The following is a 19,432-nucleotide window of genomic DNA, read 5'->3' on the forward strand; positions in this document are numbered from 1 at the left end:
TAACTGCCTGACCAAATGGGCATTTTAATTTAATTATATATTAATTATTTAATTTAATTATTAAACGTCGACGTAATAATATAATCTCATGATGTGTATAATTAATTAATATATTAAAATGCCTTCATCAAATACAATCATCAACAAGAGGCGAGTCCCACACTGTTCCGTGGTGGAGAATGGGTTTTCTCAGTTGGCTGAGAAGGATATTATAAGGAAGCCTGAATTCCAACATAGCGAGAAGCCTACAATCCAAGCGGTTCGTGCGTAATTGCATTCCTCATCCAAGTTCATCAAATACATCAACTAAAAAGTAATATGAAAGCTTGGTATAACATAGACCTAAAAAAGGTAGATATTACAGATTAATGCAGCATAGGCTTTTATAACTATATATACACCTTTTCTCTAACTATTTTTAATAAACTATTGCTTTCTGGCAGCTTCAGCACGACGTAAGTTACCAATATGATTAATTGCAGAACCAGCTTTGAAAAAATCAACTTGATCTTTTGACATTGTGTGCTTAGTATCAATTTCAAAAGTTTCACCATTCAACTTGGTAACTTTGACTTTAATAATACCACCATTATCACCATTTTTGTTTAGCATATCAACCAAATTCACAGTTTCCAAAACGTCACCATGGCTTAATTTATCATAATCAGCTTCATTAGCAAAAGTTAATGGCAGCATACCTTGTTTTTTCAAATTAGTTTCATGAATTCTTGCAAATGATTTGACTAAAATCATTTCACCACCCAAAAATCTTGGAGATAAAGCAGCATGTTCTCTCGCAGAACCTTCACCATAGTTATGCTCAGCAACAACACACCATGGTCTTTGTTCTTCTTTCCATTTGATCATTAATTCAGGAATGGTATGAGCTTTACCATCTAAGTCATATGCAGTGTTAACTTCACCAGTTTCTTTATTTTGAGCACCAATTAAAGTGTTGTATGAAATGTTTTCTAAATGACCTTTATATTTTAACCAAACACCAGCAGCAGAGATATGATCAGTTGTACATTTACCTTCAACTTTTAACAAGACTGAAAGTTTTAATTCTTTACCGTTGAAAGGTTTGAAAGGTTCTAATAATTGTAAACGATCACTGTCTGGACTGACATTGATGGAAACTTCTGAGTTAGGTTTTGGAGCCCATTCTGGATAAAATTCTTCTCTACCAGCAATGAAACCTTGACCTGGCAATTCTTCACCTTTTGGAGGAGTAAATTTAAATTCTTCACCAGTTGGAGTTTTAATTGAATCAGTAATTGGATTGAAATTTGAGTCACCTGAATATATCATAGCAGTAACCATTTCTGGAGAAGTTAAGAAATTCATAGTATTTCTATTACCATCATTTCTTGCTCTGAAATTTCTATTAAAAGAAGTCCAAATTGAATTAGTTTCACTTGATTTCTTGTCGATATCAACACGATCCCATTGACCAATACATGGTCCACAAGCATTAGCCAAGACAATAGCACCATTTGAAGTGAATGTATCAATCAAACCATCTCTTTCAATAGTGGCTCTAATTTGTTCCGAACCTGGAGTGACGAAAAATGGAATTTTTGGTTTTAAACCAGCTTTTTCAGCTTGTTTAACTAATGAAACAGCTCTTGACATATCTTGATAAGAGGAATTTGTACAAGAACCGATTAAACCTGCACTAACTTTTCCAGGCCATTGGTTTTCTTTTGTAGTAGAACCAAATTTACCAATTGGAGTAGATAAATCTGGAGTGAATGGACCATTAACATGAGGTTCTAAAGTTGAAAGGTTGATTTCAATAACTTTATCATACTCAGCACCTTCATCAGCTTTTAAGAATCCAAATTTGGCATTGACTTCATCAGCAGCTTCAGCTAATGGGGATCTATGAGTTGATTGTAAATAACGTTTATGAGCTTCTTGATATGGGAAAGTTGAAGTTGTTGCACCAATTTCTGCACCCATATTACAAATGGTTGCCATACCTGTACAAGATAAAGTTTCAACACCTTCACCGAAATATTCGACAATAAACCCAGTACCACCTCTAACTGTTAATAAACCAGCTAAATGAGTAATGATATCCTTTGGAGAAGTCCAGCCATTCATTTTACCAGTCAATTTGACACCCAAGATCTTTGGAGCTTTTAATTCCCATGGGGTACCAGTTAGGGCATCAACAGCATCAGCACCACCAACACCAATGGCAATAGCACCCAACCCACCAGCATTTGGAGTATGAGAATCGGTACCAAGCATCATCAAACCTGGTGCACTAAAGTTTTCTAGAACGATTTGATGAATGATACCAGAACCAGGCCCCCAAAATTGGATACCATATTTTTCACCACAACTTTGTAAGAAATCGAAAACTTCTTTATTTGTAGCGATTGAAGATTTTAAATCTTTTTTCTCACCATCTTTACCCACGATTAGATGATCACAGTGGATTGAAGCAGGGACTGCAGTTGATGGTAATCCACATGTCATGAATTGCAATAAAGCCATTTGAGCAGAAGCATCTTGCATAGCAACTCTGTCTGGGTTTAATTTCAAATATTCAAGGCCCCTAATTTGAGAAACATCACCTTTGGCTAAACTTTCCTCAGGATTAACCAAATGTGAATATAAAATTTTTTCAGCTAAAGTTAATGGAGTATTATTTAAGATTTGTTTAACTTGATTTAACTTGGAAACCAATTTTGGATAAGGAGGGACTCTTGACTTGTAGTCTTCTGGGATTCTGGTGGTAAGATCAGCAGCTGAAGCTAGTGTTCGTATCTAGAAGAGTTAGTTGTTGTTGTTGCTGTTGAGCATGGATATTCCTCTTAGATCCACCGATACATATTTATGACTCAGTCCGATAAGAATGGGACATATCCACCATTACATTCTTGAATACTCACTTGAACTCTGTGGCGTAGCTGTCTGGCAGCAGTGTTTGTTCTGATACTCAGCATTTTCTGGACTTTGGCTAAACTAGTTACGCTCAAAACAAAAGCTGTCAAGATGCAAAAATATCATTATGACTGATTGATCGATTGACTGATTCATTTTTTTTCAGCCAAATAGAAACAACTGAAAAAAAAAAAAGTAAGCAGGAAAATTACGTAATCAAACTATTAGTGCGCCGACCAATATATCAATGTGTCAAAATTTTGAATAATGTTCTCGAGAATTAGACAATAAAGTAAACCTTTAAAGCATATTTGTTCTACGTTACTGTGAGGATGTCAGACTCGTCAGATGCTGAGCAGACCCATGTAATTGGCGGTGATGCGTTGCACTCAATAAGATTGTCAGGGTTTCTCCAGGATAATAGAGATCAGTTACTTTTAAATATTAAACGTGAATTCACGAAACCATTGATGGAGATTAATTACCAGCTGCTATTAGGAAATTTTCATGAGTCGCGCCTGAATGGAACAAATCAAGAGTCATTATTGTCAGAAGTTTCAGCAGGGGGTTTCTCAATTAGCGAATTGTTGGTTGAGCTCTGCAAATTCATTGAGCTGGAAATTGAAAATACAGACCCGAGATTAAAAGACGAAAAGAGTATCAGGGGTATAACTCAAATTATTGCTGGAGATTTTGGTGAAGAAGTTTATTATAATTTATGGAAATTTTGGTTTTTGGTTCCTGGATCTTCAAACGTGGTTGATTTTGATGATCTTGGAGGATCAACTGATCTGGTTGGATCCAGTATCAATAAAGTGACAAATAATTTAGGAAAAATGAAATTCATACCATCAAAGATTGATCCTGAGTTAATTTTCCTGCCTGTTATTGAAAAATTAGAAACAAAAATAAAAAGAATATTGAAACAAAAAGCAAATCCATTTTCATATGTTGAGGTGTTAACTGATCTCCTATCATCCATTAAAAAGAGCTTAAAAGGAGAATATAGAGTTGCAAAAAAGAAAGAATTTGATTTGAAGTCCGAACATAATAATAGAGTAGTGTCACCTCTTCTGGATTTCATCAATTACCTTTTTGGTACAAAATTGGCATCCACAGGTAAAGAGCTTTCATTTGATTACCAAAACTTGCAAAACACCACCACCAGCAGATTAGTTAAAAAAAGATTGAAAGCACTAGAGTCAGAATCAAAAATAACATTATATCCTGATATAACGTTGTTGGATGAAAATGAAATCCAAAATGGATATGATTCAAACATGAGGTACCTGCTACTCGAATACAAAACACCCAGGATTCTGATAGACCTAAACAGCCCAGAACATTTCAACAAAACTGTGATCAACAAGTCCCTTATTCAAACATATAGTTATGCCTTGTGCATCGCAGGCCAAAAGTCTGGAACAATTATTGACTTTGAAACGAGTCTATTTATCAAATTTCCAAAACGTTTCACAGAAGAACCTCAAAATAATAGGAGAAGAAGAAGACAAAATAATAATAATAATAATGATGGTGATGATCAAAGCAATGGGAAACGCAAATTGATTGCTAACATTCAATATTACATTGTTGACGACAGCCAACTTTATAATCAAAGTGAAGAACCAACTTTTGACCAAAAATTCAATTCTAAAATACTCTTGGCAACAGAAATTTACAATCAGTTTCTTGAGGATGAGGAAGAGCCAAAAAAATCTGATCAAAAAAGGAGAAAACTGAAGGCTAGTTCTCTGATATCAGATACTGCTTCTTTGGAACATCTGGATGAAACCAAATTGGAGTTTAACAAGATTGACGCACTCCTGTCAAGAACCAGAAGTGAGCTAGTTGAAAGTGAATAATGAGTCCATTTAGTTTGGGAAATGACATTAGCATTGTACTTGATGGCAATTGTTTAACGTAGTAATCGTAGTTTCTAATTATGTGAATTGAAATTTACAATGTGATAAGACAGGGTAAATAATTATTATTCTGTCACTGCACATCGGTTCAGTAATGTGTTTTCTTTTTTAATTCTCATGAACGTATTGCCCTCGTTCCCTAATCGAAAATAGTTCCTGAGAATACTGTTGCATACCTGTTTCAGCTAGAATTAGATGTACAGCGTGGTTTTTGATGTTTGATCCGTTATCTGAGCACTGATATTTAGGCATCATGGTTGATATACTAAGCTTGTTGATAATTGTTTTCAACACCTTAGTGAGGTCTATTGATCTCAGTGTTTGTGCTTATAAAGTCCTCCGCTTTTTTTAATTGTGATTTACAATGATAAGGTTTAAGTTTTTCATTAACAGTCTTACATCTTACATACTTGATACAATGTGTCTTTTGATCTGAATGCCATATTCTTAGTAACCGTGGTTTTGTGTGGAAATAGACTCGTTCATCAGCGTGGGATCAATATTTGTTTTACAATGCAACTACATCTTAGTTCAATCTTCAATATTGAATTTCCTATAGCTAGATCTAATTCAATGCTTTATATTGAATTCTCTTTTGAAATAGAAATTTTACCTAGTTGATGAAATAATTTGACTGTGGATTTCTTGTTTCAATTGAATAAATGTTTTTTTTCTTCATTAAAAGCTATAGAATCGAAGAATATTTGTACGAATGAGTACGAAACCGTTCACTAACACCAATGTTTCTGTCGAACACATCAACTTAAGACATTGCAAGTATCAACTAGCCCAACCAAACAATCCTAGGCTATTGGAAAGCAATGACACTGACTGATTTGTGCTCCCATTGTTCTTTATAATACAGATCAAATCTATACCTGACTTATGCAGAACATGGTATAGAAAACCATTTGGACACTAAAACTTCCAAAGCTACCCAAACGACTTTAATCGCAGCTTGGCTATACTATCCCATTCCTTTTGCTTCGAGAAACATAAATGGTTTTAGTTTAGCAAAATTATTAAGGGTTCAACTTGGAAGCAAATTATGTCACAAAAAACTACGACATTGTTCAATTGCCCAGATATTTATTCAATAAACCCAATATACACGCCAAGCAGAATATTTAGCAATATGATTATACAAGTATGACAGCTTAATATTCCGATCATCTGCCCATGGTTGAAGTTAGTAAAAATGATATTTCACTAAGTAAGTTCTCTTCTATTCATCACACTATAAGAGGTACTCCCAATCAACAACTGAATCATTAACTGTACTTTGATGAATTGGAATCACCCATATTCAACGACCTGGACATTATACTCTAAATTCTTTTCAGCCTATCATTTGAAGCTTTCCAACTTCATAGCCTAGATTTGGACCCTAGGCTGGCCCTGACATGGTTTGGTTTAATATTAACTCATACATAATGATAAGAAGGCACGCCACACAATAATTCAGTTGTTTGGGGATTCTAAACTAGGTGCGAGTAAAATGTTGGCCTTAAAGTACATCTAAAATCGTCAATGATTCAATTTCATGCTCTTTCTCTCTTTGTGCCATAGCAGTGTTTTGAAAGCTCCATTGATACTTACCAAGTGCCCAAGACCATACTGGAATGGTATAAATGATTGATATTATTTCATCCTAATTCTGCGCTCCTTTTATACCTTTTTATATGCCAGGGTTAATGATGGTTTTCATAATGATATTCATGAGAGCATTCAACTCAAAAAGGACAAAGGCTTGAGCAACTCAACCAGTCCATCAAGCTTCTAGCCAACTAATGTCAACCATACACAACACTCAAGCTCTCCTAATACACTTTACCTGCACTCCACCCACCTTTCCTATTGTCCTTCTTCTCGTAATCCAACAACTCTTTGATTTACAACGTTACATAATATCCGTACTGTCATTCCTTACCGTGTCAATGACGTCTTTTAATTTCAATTCCGGGAAAGTGCAATTTTTTAAGCGCAAAATGATGAAATTTTAAGAGCAGAAATGAACCGAAAAAGAAAAGGCACGAAAAGCTTAAAACACCCCATAGGCTAACTCATAGGCTATAGGCTATCATAAGGGATAGAGGCTACACATGGGTAATTAACTAAAAGCAATATATATATTAGTGTAGTATAATTATCTATTAGTGAAGTGATGTGGTCACCACTGGTGATTGAATATGTTGTATGTGTTGTGTAAATGCTAATGAATAAATAAATAAGTTGTGGATGAATGGGTATGCCTTCATACTGATGATTGATTCTTGACAAAATCTGTAGCCAAATTATAAATTCTTGCTCTTTCTTTCAAGACATAACTAACTTCTTCAGTATCACTTAAATCTTTAATCTTTTCATCAATTTGAGCTAGATTGAATCTTATTTTTTTCAACATGTTGGATTTTGTAGTTAATAAACTTGATTTTGCCAATAATTCACCTTCAGAACTTGTTATATGTTCAGGATCAATAGAATTTTCCAATTCAAATTTTAATGCATTGATTTCATTTGTGACTGAATCATAAAGATGGTTGAACTCTTTATAATATTGGAAAATCTGAGGTAATGAATTCAACTCTTTCTCTAATTTGGACTTTATTTTAATGAAATCTTCAATTGTATTATTTCTTAATTGATTAATATAATAATGATCATACATAGATCTAACTTTCTTATGAACAAATTCAGTATTTCTTTTAACTTGGATGAATTTATCCTCCACTATTGTATAGATTGAATGATATAAATCTTGTAATTCATCATCTGATTTGGATATATATTCATCATTTGGTATATTCAACATTTCAACATCTCTTGGATCTTCATTAAAATCATCAAGAACCACCAAGTTCAATTTTTTACTTTGATAATACTCTTCTCTAGCCATAGAGTTTGTGGGTATTGGAGTTGATGAAGCGGCTGTTGTACTTGAACTAGTAGCTGGTGTAGCGCCATGTGATAAATGGGATTGATCAATAGAGTTTTGATATTCTGGAGGTGGGATGAACCCAGCAACGGCTTCATTATAAGTAGGTGGTAATTCAGTGCTCATGGTGGCCATAGTTGTGTAAAATAAGTCTGATGAGAGATGGATTCTCTGTCTTTATAACTCTATAGTAATTTGTAATGTGATTAGTGAATGTGGATCGATCTAGCCCTTGGATATTATTCAGCAGGATCAACTAATTATCGTCTTGAATACCATCATCGTGATAATGCTCTCCAGCTTCTGGGGAATCCCTCGTCCTTATATACTTTTGCCCACCACATCCCATTCTCAACTAAAAAACGTCTGTTGATCGAAAAAAAAACTTTTACGTATTTGCAAAAAGGAACCGGATTAAAAAAAAACAAGCATCATGACGTCGAGCTTAAAATTTAAAACGCAGAGAATTGTTCCGGGGCGTGCCCGGAAGGGAAAAAGGAAAGAAAAAGGGTGCTGCCTATTTGGGAAGGTGAAATAATTATAGCTGAAAAGAGTAATTACCGGATCAGGATATTTTCATCTTTTTTAATTTTTGTTTCTTCTGTTAAAAAAAATTTGAATGTAAATTTGAATAGATGTTGAGTATTAAATGGAATAAACAAAATGCTTATTGATCTCAACATCCATTGGCCACAAAAGAACTACCAGACGCCTCTTTCCCATAATGATATAGTGAAATTGAAAAACACATTGGTAACACTAGAAGAATTAGGTTATACCCATATAGCATTAAACTATACTTTAAATCATTCAGATAAAATACCATCAAATCAAACAATAAATCCAATAAACTTGGACCTATTAAAAGAGTTCCAAAATAGATTAAAAATATATACAAGAGTAACAATCATAGTGGATGAACCTTCCCAGGGTCAAAGTATATCAAAACTACAAAATGGATTTGATATAGTTTCTGTATTACCAATCTCAGAAAAAGGTTTATTATTAGCATGTAATTCTTTAGATATTGATTTGATTACATTTGATTATTCCAAGAAATTACCAACTTTTCTAAAACAAAAGACAATTGGTGCTGCTATTAAAAGAGGTGTTAAATTTGAAATTACATATTCAAATTTCCTTAAGAATGAAAATAGACCACAATTTATAAATAATACATTGAATTTAATAAGAGCTTCAAGAAATCAAAACCTAGTTGTATCAAGTGGTGCTCAACAAAGTGTGGAATTGAGGTCTTTTCCTGATGTTTTAAATTTATTACAATTGTTGAATTTTAAACAATCAGATGGGAATAATTTGATTGATAAAGCTTCAAAAGTTCTGTTGAATGGGAGATTAAGAATCAAGAGTTACAAGCAAACAGTGATGATTGGTGAAGATGTTGTAGAGGAGGATAAAGATTTGAATAAAAGGAATATTAATGAGATAAATGGTGGTGATGTATTTAAAGCACATTTTAAAAAGTTGAAGAGGAATGAATAGATTTTAATGATGATCCAAAGAATGGCTGTAGAGCATATAAATTGATATAATTTACCGTAAAGGGAAGTCTAGGATAATTCATCGAGACATAATTGAAAACACACACAGTTTAATCGAGATATACCAAAACTGATACCCTAGATTCCAAATTTCCCATCAATTCAACCATATTCCAACTCCTTTAACCTCTTTCCCACTAATATAAATATCTTATGATATAACTAATTCGTCGATCAGTCAGCTGCTTATCCCTTTAAAATTTTCATAATTAAACGCGTCAGTTTCCTGAAACGGAATCGCGTCGGTTGGCACTAAAAAAAAACTGAAAATTAATTTAAGGTACAAATTGTACAGAAATCATAAAACTGTTCATTGAAAAAAAAAGTGGATCAAAGATTCATTTAATAACCTTTTCATTCTATTCAACTGAATTAAAAGTCAAATCAAGTATGGATATCAGAAATATACACTCAATTTGGGTCGAAGATGAACAATCTTCAAAATTCCATTTAAATGATCCCAATCTGAAAATATTGAATAGTCAAGTCCCATTGTTATCTTCCAAAGAGAACATTGAATTACCTCCATTACCACCAAGTTCCTTTTTCAGTTATAGCTTAAAAGATGAAGATGAATCAGCAAAGAGTAGCAATAAACTACACAAGATGTTTAAAAAATTTGGTTTAAATAATGATCAATCTAAAGCTCCTGTTAAGAAAGTTAAAAGAAAAATCTCTACACCTTTTGGATTCAATCATGTTTCTCATATTGATAATAAACCTGGTGCCACAATCACTGTCAATCAATTATCAGAGATTCAACCTCAAGAACAAGATGAACTTGATGAACCAAGTCAATCAAATAGAACTTCAACTTCTGCAAAGGCATTTTGTACATCTCCTCAAATCAACACCACCACCACCACTACAAAGCAAATCCCAAGATCAATTTCAAATGCAACTTCATTATCAAGAACTCCATCTTCTCAACTATTTACAAGATCTGCATCAATTTCCACAATGGCCACCACAATTTCATCTAAAACCCATTCAAAGAAAAATTCAATCATACCAATTACAAATCAACATAAACATCAAGATTCATCAAGTTCAATTGAAAATTTGAAAAAATTGGAAAAAAATCAAATTTCAAAACAATGTTCAAATGATTATACAACTAATGATTTTAAATTCCCAAATAAATCTAAAAAAGATTCAATAAATTGGGGAACACCAGATTTAAAATCTGCAGTGCGTCAATCTTGGATATATGAAGATTTATCACCAAAATCAATGATATCTCCTGTTAAACCATTGAAAAGATCAAATTCAATAAGTGGTTCTCCTTCTTATTCTCCATATAGATCTGATATCAATCTTTTCCAAAATGAATTGGAAGTTTCATTTAATAGAGATGAGAATAATTTAAATGAGATTATAAATTCAATCGATGACTTTACTCAATTGATTAATAACCACCAAGATCAAGTTGATGAAGATGATGAATTTAATGAAACTTTAGCATCATTAAGAGCTGCGAAATTCTCAAGATTATCAAGATTAGAAAACTTCTACGATCATCAAGATCCAAAATATTTATCATTTATTGAAGAATTTGAAAAAATTAAAACAAATGATTCAAATTATACCAAAACAACATCAGTTGAATTTCATAAAGTTCCTGAAATTTATGAAACTGATCAAGAATTTGAAGATGATGAAGAAATCGAATCAACTCCAAGACAACATCATATTTCAACTTTATTACCTTCAATGATCCCATGAATTCCCTTTACTATTTTACTGTGTCATGCCATTCGTTTACTTTTTATGATCAACAATTATGAACTCTCTCAATCCAGTGTGCGTCTTTTTTTTCCACAATTAGTTACCTGTTTCCATTCGTTTTCAAGGAGTTTAATCAATGTATTTTTGTTTTCTTTCTTTCTTTGTTTATGTTCTTTCATTGTTCATTATGTATATGAGTTTTATAGACAATCAACTTTCTTTTCCAAATCTATGTTTTTTATTTTTAGCTCATCCTCCATTGATATCAATTCATTTCGTAGATTAACAATTGAAATCATTTGAATAACAGATTTATTAAAATGTGTTTGAGATTGACGAAGTTGTAAAGGGACCAATACTCCAAACATATTTATCGGATTGTATTTCTTCTTCTTCTTAGTTGAAGTTTCCTCCACCTTCTTGGATCTATTCCTTATGGATTGATCTTTCTCATCATCATCTTTGACCTTATCAACCTTCTCTTCAACATCAATCAACTCAATTTTATCACCAATCGACACTTTCTTGATAGCCTTGACTCGATCATCCCAACAATCTCTACCATACGGCTTCACCACACTAGTATTTGCATAATTGGCTCTTGATAAGTTGATATAACCCTCTTTGAATTCATGATTTAACTGCTCAACAGCTTGATTGTATTGATCCAATAATGAGAGGTATTTTATCAATAATTGGTCTTTCTCACTGGTTGTTTCGAGAACAGTTGTGTAATTAGGTAACAAATCATCAGAGAGTGTCAAGGACTCTAGTTTCTCAGTTATTTCAGGGTCTTTTCCAGGCATTTGGTGGTTTTCAGCTATGGGTATTAATTGAATAATGGTTTGTTTTCGAGAAAATGGAAAAAAAAACAGATTTAAAATTCCAAACAGAAAACAAAAACATCAACATTACCAAAATTGACAAAATTAAGAAATTGAATTCTTAACAAATTGATTGGAAATGGCTGACAGATTGACACAATTGCAAATTTGCCTGGACCAGCTCGTGGAGCAATTCTGTGCCACTTTAAACTACGTTGACAAGAACCACGATTTCGTTCCAGCTCAAGATGAAGAGAAAATGGCTGATGCTCAAGCAACAGTTGCAGACCCCAAAGAGTTCCAATCCACAATGAATGAGCTATCCACTGACATAATACTGAAAACTAGACAGATCCTGGCACTGATAACGTCCTTACCAGGGGCTGGTGTTTCTCCAAGGGATCAAATATCGAGAATACAAGAATTACAAAATGAATTGGTTTCAATTGAACAAACAAAAGTGGAAAAGATAAGGCAAAAAGATGAGTTATTAGAATGGTGTAATGGGCTAATATCGGATTTCTCCAAGGATTTGATAGATTCAAGAAGAGGGTTATAATCATCATCTATTTAATTCATTTATATATATCACAACTGTAGTTCCATGTATCTAATAATTTTGATTGTTGACAACTTGTAACATCCCAATTGGATCCATATGTTATTGGTGTTAGTGTTGAATAGAAATAATATGCAAATAATATTGTGATAACAATCAACGTATTCCCCAATTTGGCATTCTTGAAATAAATATATTCAAATGTGGATCCAATTATTAAAATCCCAAAATATAATGAAGGTATATAATATGAAATGAAAAATTCACCTTCATTTATAACATATGGAATAAAATGTAAAAACCAACCAACAAGGAAAGTCAATGTATGGGCTTTATATCTAATACTGTTTGTATTATTATCAATACGGAAAAAATCAACAATTCTAATAAATATAAAACTTGGCATCAACATAATACTTAACCACCAAATGATTGGATTACCAATGAAATATATTGCCGATTTAGGTCTTGTGAAATATCTTAACCCACTTGGTAACATTGGCCAACTTGATGGATCTGGTGAATTGTTGTTTTTTGGCTTTATGGATTGGAAAATTCTCATCATTTTAGTATTCAACTCTAGGAATTTTGACCAAAATGATGGCTTAATCTCTTCAACTTTTTCCAATAATTCAGGGTTTCCAGTGAAATCAACATCTTGAGGATATTTAACAGTTTCAATTGTAAATAAAGTTCTTGCAACAGTTGGACTTTCAATACATAACACTTCTTGTTGTCCAAACCCCCATTCTGGTAATTTCAAATCATGACTTATAACTGTACATCTCTTCTTCTTGTTCCATAATCTAAATTGAGTTTCTGATGATTTAACAAAATCTTTTGATTTGGAATCATCATCAATCTTCAACAAGAAAACATCAGTATCATTACCTTGGTATTCATAATCACCAAAACAACTAACTTCAAAATCATACTCTTGTTCAGAGATTGGTGGTTTAAAATTATCAACTCTTAATAAAGCACCAGTGTTTTTATGTCTTAATTTCACAACAGTATCACCTCTTAATCTCTTGTCATTCTCATCAACATTACCAGTTGGTTCAATGATCCATTCATTATTATAATCTTTATAATCAAAAACTGTAACTTGTTGATTATGTGAACCACTCTTGTAAGGATATGGATGTGAATGTAAAAACCCACCAAGTGATTCTGAATGTCTAAGTGTAACTGTGCTTCCAAATGTGACGTATTTAGGTAAATCATAAATATCATTACCAGACATTGTACGTTGGAAATGGGTAGTTAATAATGATGAATCTGGGGTTGTTTGGTTTAATAACAAAATATGAATAGCGAAAACACCTAAATATATCACAATTGGTGAAATCAATAATAATGAGATTCTTGATGAAACATGTTTGACTAATTTACAGTTTGAAACTTCAATATCACCAAATAAATACCACAATTGTTGTACTGTGATAATACCAACCCATACAATAGTGGAAAATCCAATCCATTTTGTAGAAATCCCTAAACCTAATGAAATACCTGTCAAAACCAAAAATCTTGCCCAATCCTTAGTGAATGGTGAAGTTAATTGAAATTTTTTAAATGCAAAGATCCCTAATGCTAACAAGAATAATGAAATAGAATCAGCCATAAATAATCTTGAAGAGACAATAAAAGAATTTTCAAAAACAACAAGCAATGAGCCAAACCCAGCAATTAATGGCCTGGAACCAGTACTTCTAAGTGTGAAAAAAGTTAAAGGAACAACACCAGCACCCAAGATTGCAGAAACAGTTCTTAGACCAATGAATGGGAAATCAGTATTTTGGAAACTTTGACCAGGTGTTGTTAAATTTGTTGAATCACCTTTATAACCCAATACTCTAGCTATAAATGCATAAAACATCTTACTGAATGGTGGTGTTATATCAAGGAAAAAAGTCCCGTTTAAATAATCATTAACATGACGAACTATATGGATTTCATCAAAAATTATTGAGTTTGGTTTGTTTATTCCTATGATTCTGATATAAAAACCAAGTATTGTTAGGAGAGTAACTATAATGTAATCAAACTTTGTGCTCTTTGCATCGAGGATGTCCTTTTCTGGGATTATTGTGGAGAAATATGGTCTCTTTATACCTTTTTTATAATTTGGTGGTAATTCTGATGATGATGATGTGGTTGTTGTATTGTTGATTTGCACTTTTTTCGCACCTGGAGGTGTGATAACTTTCTTCTTAGCCATTATTTTCTATAATATGGCCTTTAGATCCAATTGGTCTTGGTTAGTTGGCACCTTTTTCAAATGTTTTGTAACGTTGACAATTGTAATGAAATTTGGTTTCGCTGTCATTTTTGAAAGGGCGCGAATTTTTGGCGATGGAGTGCACGTACCGCGTTATTATGATTACATAATTTTTATTTCCAATATAAATGAATTAAATTATACAAGTAAAATGATTTTTCAGAATAACAATAACAGTAATATTAAAAGGGGAAGTCATAACGTCGTAAAAAGGGGTAAATTGTGTAAAAATATGAAAAAGTTTCATAAAAAAATGAAAGGAGAAGCTGATTTTTTAATGATAATTGATGTAAAGTCCACCATCACGTTCTTCAAGAACATTGATTAAATCACCAACATCATCACTGTTTAGATCCCATCCTAATTTTGAAGTGATTCTAATATTCTTCAAGCATGGTAGTCTATCCTCCATCAGGGCAATTGTTAAATCATCAGGATGGATTTTAGTACCTTGACCCAATGCACCACTTGAATCAATCCATAATGTTTTCAAAGGTCTCTCTTTGTTGAATAATTTTGGCAATAAATCCTCTGAAAATAAAAATCTCGAACAATAATCCACAGTGACTTGTAAAAAAAGTAAATTTGGACAATATGTAAAGATATAATCCATTGATTGTTCATTTAATCCTGGCATTGGATATTGGATTGATAAATGTGTTAAATTTTCACCAAATTTTGCCAATAGTTGATACATGGCAAATTCTTTCAATAATGGACAATGGGCAAATTCTAATCTTGTGATTGATTTTGGTAAAGTTGAACTCATTATGAAATCATCTGATATACCACCACTTAATCTCAAGTACCATAGATTTGGAGGCCAAAATGTATCATCATAGGTTTCACATGTTATAGAAGATCTTGGAAATGACAAGTGGGTTAAATCTGTTGAGTTTTTGATTGAATAAAATAATTCCTTCAAATTCATTGTTTCACTGACAAGTCTTAGATCAAGAACTTTTATTTTTTTGCAACCTCTCAAACTAACTAATGGTGCATAACCAAAACTCGTTTGAGGTGCCACAAATACTTCCAAATTAGCTGAGCATCTTCTAAGCAATTTAGAAACATATGAATTCTTACCACTTTGGATAATTGTTGATAAATCTAAAACTTTAACGAGTTTACCAACTTTATTTTTGATTGAACTTAGAGTTTCCACAAATTGGAAAAAATTATAGGAATCTAATTGTGGTCTTTCATATAAAATTGGTGCATAAAGATGATAAAACAGCTTACAAACCCTTAAGTATTTAGGATCTATCTTTTCCACATATTTTAGAATCAAATGTAAGATCTCAACTGGTAATTTAAGATTTTTGTCATCAGTGCTGGTCATATTTTGATGATTTGAATGTCCAAAATCAACAGGGAATTCAACCAATTCACCTTTTTTGATCTTTTCACCAATGATTGCAAATTTCAATACATCAATCTTTTGAAATTTAGAAACAGGCCAAGTTGAAGAGTAGGCACTAGTTGAAGATAAATCATAGTGGCCACTCTTCACAACGTCACTTTGTTTGACTTCTTCCTCTTCTTCGTCTTCATCATCACTTGAACCATGTGTTTTGTTATTGTTGTCACTCCTGATTATGACACCACCAGGCCCATAACGTCTGTAGGGGACCCTGGCCTTCTTTGGTCTTCTCTTGTTAGCCATTGTCAATTCCAATAATTTAGCCACCAGAGAAGGACTTTTTGATTTAAAGCACCAAAAAAAATACCTGTAACGTGGGTGTAAATAGGGAATAAAGCAGCAGCTATATTAGTACGAGAAAGACCGTTGAACTAGGAAATCTAAAGCTGATTAACACCTTGAAGTGCAAAATTTCTGACTTTCAAAGCCTTTAAAATGCTTTTGGTTGTTAATCACTTTCTTTTTTAAATTGAATTCGCGAATTACAGATTTGGTGAATTTCCTTTTTGGGGAGTTTTTGATATTTTGTGACACTACGATTTGATTAAAATGACTGGTCATAAACGATAAAAATGGCTAAAAATTTTGTAAGAAGTGGTGAATATATCAATTCAATTTGAAAATTTTTAATCATTTACTTTCAAAAGACCATTAACAAACAAATTCACCTCAAAACTATCATTTCAAACTCTTTCCACCATCAAAGACGCGCTTTTTTGGAGAGACACGAAAAATTCATATACGTGAAAAAATCACAAATAAACAGAACATCAATTTTTTAAACCTCCAGGAAGTCACTCCAAATTCATGAATAGATTCAATTGGATCAGAAGAGGACTCACTTTGACAAGGATACCCAACTTATTCCATCGCTCTCTTCACCCTCTATTACTGAGTAAATTCAAAAACCATAGCATCAATAAAGCAAGAATAATGTCTGGTCAACGTGATATATTTTCTATGCTTTCAAGGCAAAAGAATGCTGATAAAGATCAAGCACCAAAAGAGAAGAAACCAAAGAGTAGAAGTCCTTCCCCGGAAAGGAAGAAACAAAAAGTTGCAAAATCTCCAAAGGCTGATGTTAAGACAATTCCAGTTGAAAATAAGCAAGATTCAAAATTGACTGAAAAGTTGGAACAACAAGTTGAGAAGGATCAAGATGAACCAATGCAAGATGCTTCTAAAGAATCTCCAAAGGAAGATGTATCTAAAAGTTCTCCAAAAGAAAATGAAGAACCAACAAATTCTGATCAAGATGAATTAGAATATGATTCAGAAACTGAAAAGAAAGATATGGCTGAAGCCAAAAAAATCATCAACATGACAAAATTAGAAACAACTGAACTAGAAACTAAAATGACATCTGATAAACCAATTCCATATGCTGCCGTTGTGGAAGTATTTGATAAAATTGAACAAACAACCAAAAGACTTGAAATTATTCAATACACTTCAGATTTCTTTCTTAAGGTTTTGCAAACAAATCCAAATGACCTAGTCCCAATAACATATTTATTCATGAATAGGTTAGGACCTGATTATGAAGGTTTAGAACTAGGTCTTGGTGAAACCATTTTAATCAAGACAATTAGTGAAAGTACAGGGAAATCAACAGCTCATGTTAAAGCCAAATATAGAGAAACTGGTGATTTGGGTCTTATTGCATTACAAGCGAGATCTGTTCAACCAACAATGTTTAAACCAAAACCATTAACTGTTGATACCGTTTTCGCAAATTTGAAGCAAATTTCACAAGCTTCAGGTAAAGATTCTCAAACAAAGAAAATTAACATTATTAAAAGAATGTTGACTGCATCTCAAGGTTTAGAAGCTAAATTTTTGATTAGATCATTAGAATCGAAATTAAGAATTGGGTTAGCTGAGAAGACCGTCTTGATATCATTAGCCAAGGCATTAGTTACACATGAAAAGTTACAAGAGGGTAAAAAATTGAAGAGTATAACACCTGAGTTATTTGTTAAAGCTGAAGAAGCTATTAGGGATGCATTTTGTCAAGTTCCAAATTATGAAGTATTAATCACCACTGCTATTAAATATGGTGTTTTGAACTTGGGTAAACATTGTACTTTAAAACCAGGTATCCCATTGAAACCAATGTTGGCAAAACCTACAAAGGCTATAACTGAAGTATTGGATAGATTCAATGGTGAAGAATTTACATGTGAATATAAATATGATGGTGAAAGAGCCCAGGTGCATTTATTAAACAATGGTGAAGTTAGAGTTTATTCAAGAAATTCCGAAGATATGTCTCAAAGATATCCAGATATTATTGATAGTGTTAAAGGTTTTCTAAAAGAGGATCAACCTACAAAATCATTAATTTTGGATTGTGAAGCTGTTGCATGGAGTAGAGTTGATGAAAAAATCCTACCATTCCAAGTGCTATCCACTAGAAAAAGAAAAGATGTTCAAACTGAAGATATCAAAGTTCAAGTGTGTCTTTTCGCATTTGACATGTTGTGTTATAATGATGAACCATTAATTAATAAACCACTAAGGGAAAGAAGAGCTCAACTTTATAAAGTGTTGAAACCTGTACCAGGGAAGTTCCAATTTGCCACTAGTAAAATAACTTCTGATATGGAGGAACTTCAACAATTCTTAGATGAATCTGTTAAAAGTGCCTGTGAAGGTTTAATGGTGAAGACGTTAGATACTGATCCATATAGACCTAGTCAACGAAGTAATTCCTGGTTGAAATTGAAAAAAGATTATCTTGCCGGTGTTGGTGATTCTTTAGATTTAGTTGTCGTCGGTGCTTATTATGGTCGTGGTAAGAGAACAGGTACTTATGGTGGGTTCTTATTAGCATCTTATAATCAAGATTCAGGTGAATATGAAACCTGTTGTAAAATTGGTACTGGGTTTTCAGATGAAATGTTGAAAACATTATATGAAAAACTATCCAAAACTGAAATTGATGAGGCGAAAAGTTATTATACTTATGATTCCAGTGCTGAGCCAGATGTTTGGTTTGAGCCAACCATGTTGTTTGAAGTCTTGACTGCTGATTTATCTCTAAGTCCTGTTTATAAAGCTGGTGCCGAAGTGTTTGGTCGTGGTGTTTCACTAAGATTCCCAAGATTTATCAGGATCAGAGACGATAAAAACATTGAAGATGCCACGTCCAGTGAACAAGTTGTTGAGTTCTATGAGAAACAAGCTGCTCAGCAATAGTAGTAATAAAAGCATTGAATAGTATCTGGTTTGTAGCACTGGTGTCGCGAATTCACAAAGGTGTTGATAATTCGAAAAGTTGAGGAAAACATC

The 19,432-nt window shown here is 32.9% G+C and overlaps 10 protein-coding genes across 10 annotated transcripts; 5 read left to right on the top strand and 5 right to left on the bottom strand.

Moving 5' to 3' along the window:
• Positions 1 to 426: 426 nt before the first annotated feature.
• On the bottom strand, positions 427 to 2,960 carry ACO2 (aconitate hydratase ACO2; the record flags this gene model as incomplete). Its single annotated transcript, XM_019180307.1, has 2 exons — positions 427 to 2,781; positions 2,907 to 2,960. The coding sequence occupies 2 exons, from the start codon at positions 2,958 to 2,960 to the stop codon at positions 427 to 429; spliced, it is 2,409 nt and encodes an 802-aa protein (XP_019038097.1).
• A 270-nt stretch (positions 2,961 to 3,230) lies between these two features.
• On the top strand, positions 3,231 to 4,763 carry WICANDRAFT_79437 (uncharacterized protein; the record flags this gene model as incomplete). The annotated part of the gene is made up of 1 exon (XM_019184893.1): positions 3,231 to 4,763. The coding sequence occupies one exon, from the start codon at positions 3,231 to 3,233 to the stop codon at positions 4,761 to 4,763; it is 1,533 nt and encodes a 510-aa protein (XP_019038098.1).
• A 2,314-nt stretch (positions 4,764 to 7,077) lies between these two features.
• On the bottom strand, positions 7,078 to 7,893 carry WICANDRAFT_84597 (uncharacterized protein; the record flags this gene model as incomplete). The annotated part of the gene is made up of 1 exon (XM_019185740.1): positions 7,078 to 7,893. One exon carries the CDS (start codon positions 7,891 to 7,893, stop codon positions 7,078 to 7,080), a length of 816 nt encoding a protein of 271 aa, XP_019038099.1.
• Positions 7,894 to 8,421: 528 nt separating this feature from the next.
• Positions 8,422 to 9,162, top strand: RPP1 (RNA-binding RNA processing protein RPP1; the record flags this gene model as incomplete). The annotated part of the gene is made up of 1 exon (XM_019180985.1): positions 8,422 to 9,162. A coding segment is annotated over one exon (741 nt), but the record flags the coding sequence as incomplete, so codon positions are not given.
• Positions 9,163 to 9,710: 548 nt separating this feature from the next.
• Positions 9,711 to 11,045, top strand: GIC2 (Gic2p; the record flags this gene model as incomplete). The annotated part of the gene is made up of 1 exon (XM_019185741.1): positions 9,711 to 11,045. One exon carries the CDS (start codon positions 9,711 to 9,713, stop codon positions 11,043 to 11,045), a length of 1,335 nt encoding a protein of 444 aa, XP_019038101.1.
• A 203-nt stretch (positions 11,046 to 11,248) lies between these two features.
• On the bottom strand, positions 11,249 to 11,854 carry VMA22 (Vma22p; the record flags this gene model as incomplete). The annotated part of the gene is made up of 1 exon (XM_019183539.1): positions 11,249 to 11,854. The coding sequence occupies one exon, from the start codon at positions 11,852 to 11,854 to the stop codon at positions 11,249 to 11,251; it is 606 nt and encodes a 201-aa protein (XP_019038102.1).
• Positions 11,855 to 12,011: 157 nt separating this feature from the next.
• SRB7 (Srb7p) lies at positions 12,012 to 12,431 on the top strand (the record flags this gene model as incomplete). The annotated part of the gene is made up of 1 exon (XM_019180453.1): positions 12,012 to 12,431. One exon carries the CDS (start codon positions 12,012 to 12,014, stop codon positions 12,429 to 12,431), a length of 420 nt encoding a protein of 139 aa, XP_019038103.1.
• A 16-nt stretch (positions 12,432 to 12,447) lies between these two features.
• On the bottom strand, positions 12,448 to 14,655 carry WICANDRAFT_55151 (glycosyltransferase family 39 protein; the record flags this gene model as incomplete). The annotated part of the gene is made up of 1 exon (XM_019182755.1): positions 12,448 to 14,655. One exon carries the CDS (start codon positions 14,653 to 14,655, stop codon positions 12,448 to 12,450), a length of 2,208 nt encoding a protein of 735 aa, XP_019038104.1.
• A 250-nt stretch (positions 14,656 to 14,905) lies between these two features.
• Positions 14,906 to 16,542, bottom strand: PFU1 (Pfu1p). The gene has a single exon (XM_019186422.1). The coding sequence runs from the start codon at positions 16,379 to 16,381 to the stop codon at positions 14,990 to 14,992; it is 1,392 nt and encodes a 463-aa protein (XP_019038105.1). The 5' UTR covers positions 16,382 to 16,542; the 3' UTR covers positions 14,906 to 14,989.
• Positions 16,543 to 17,494: 952 nt separating this feature from the next.
• On the top strand, positions 17,495 to 19,339 carry CDC9 (DNA ligase (ATP) CDC9; the record flags this gene model as incomplete). The annotated part of the gene is made up of 1 exon (XM_019185742.1): positions 17,495 to 19,339. The coding sequence occupies one exon, from the start codon at positions 17,495 to 17,497 to the stop codon at positions 19,337 to 19,339; it is 1,845 nt and encodes a 614-aa protein (XP_019038106.1).
• Between the last annotated feature and the right edge of the window lie 93 nt (positions 19,340 to 19,432).

The sequence above is a fragment of the Wickerhamomyces anomalus genome, assembly GCF_001661255.1.
Source record: "Wickerhamomyces anomalus NRRL Y-366-8 unplaced genomic scaffold WICANscaffold_4, whole genome shotgun sequence".
NCBI classification, from domain to species: Eukaryota; Fungi; Ascomycota; class Saccharomycetes; order Phaffomycetales; family Wickerhamomycetaceae; genus Hansenula; species Hansenula anomala.

What these genes read in the sequence shown, in the direction of transcription:
- PFU1 (XM_019186422.1), bottom strand. Translation starts at nt 16,381, where the DNA reads ATGGCTAACAAGAGAAGACCAAAGAAGGCCAGGGTCCCCTACAGACGT.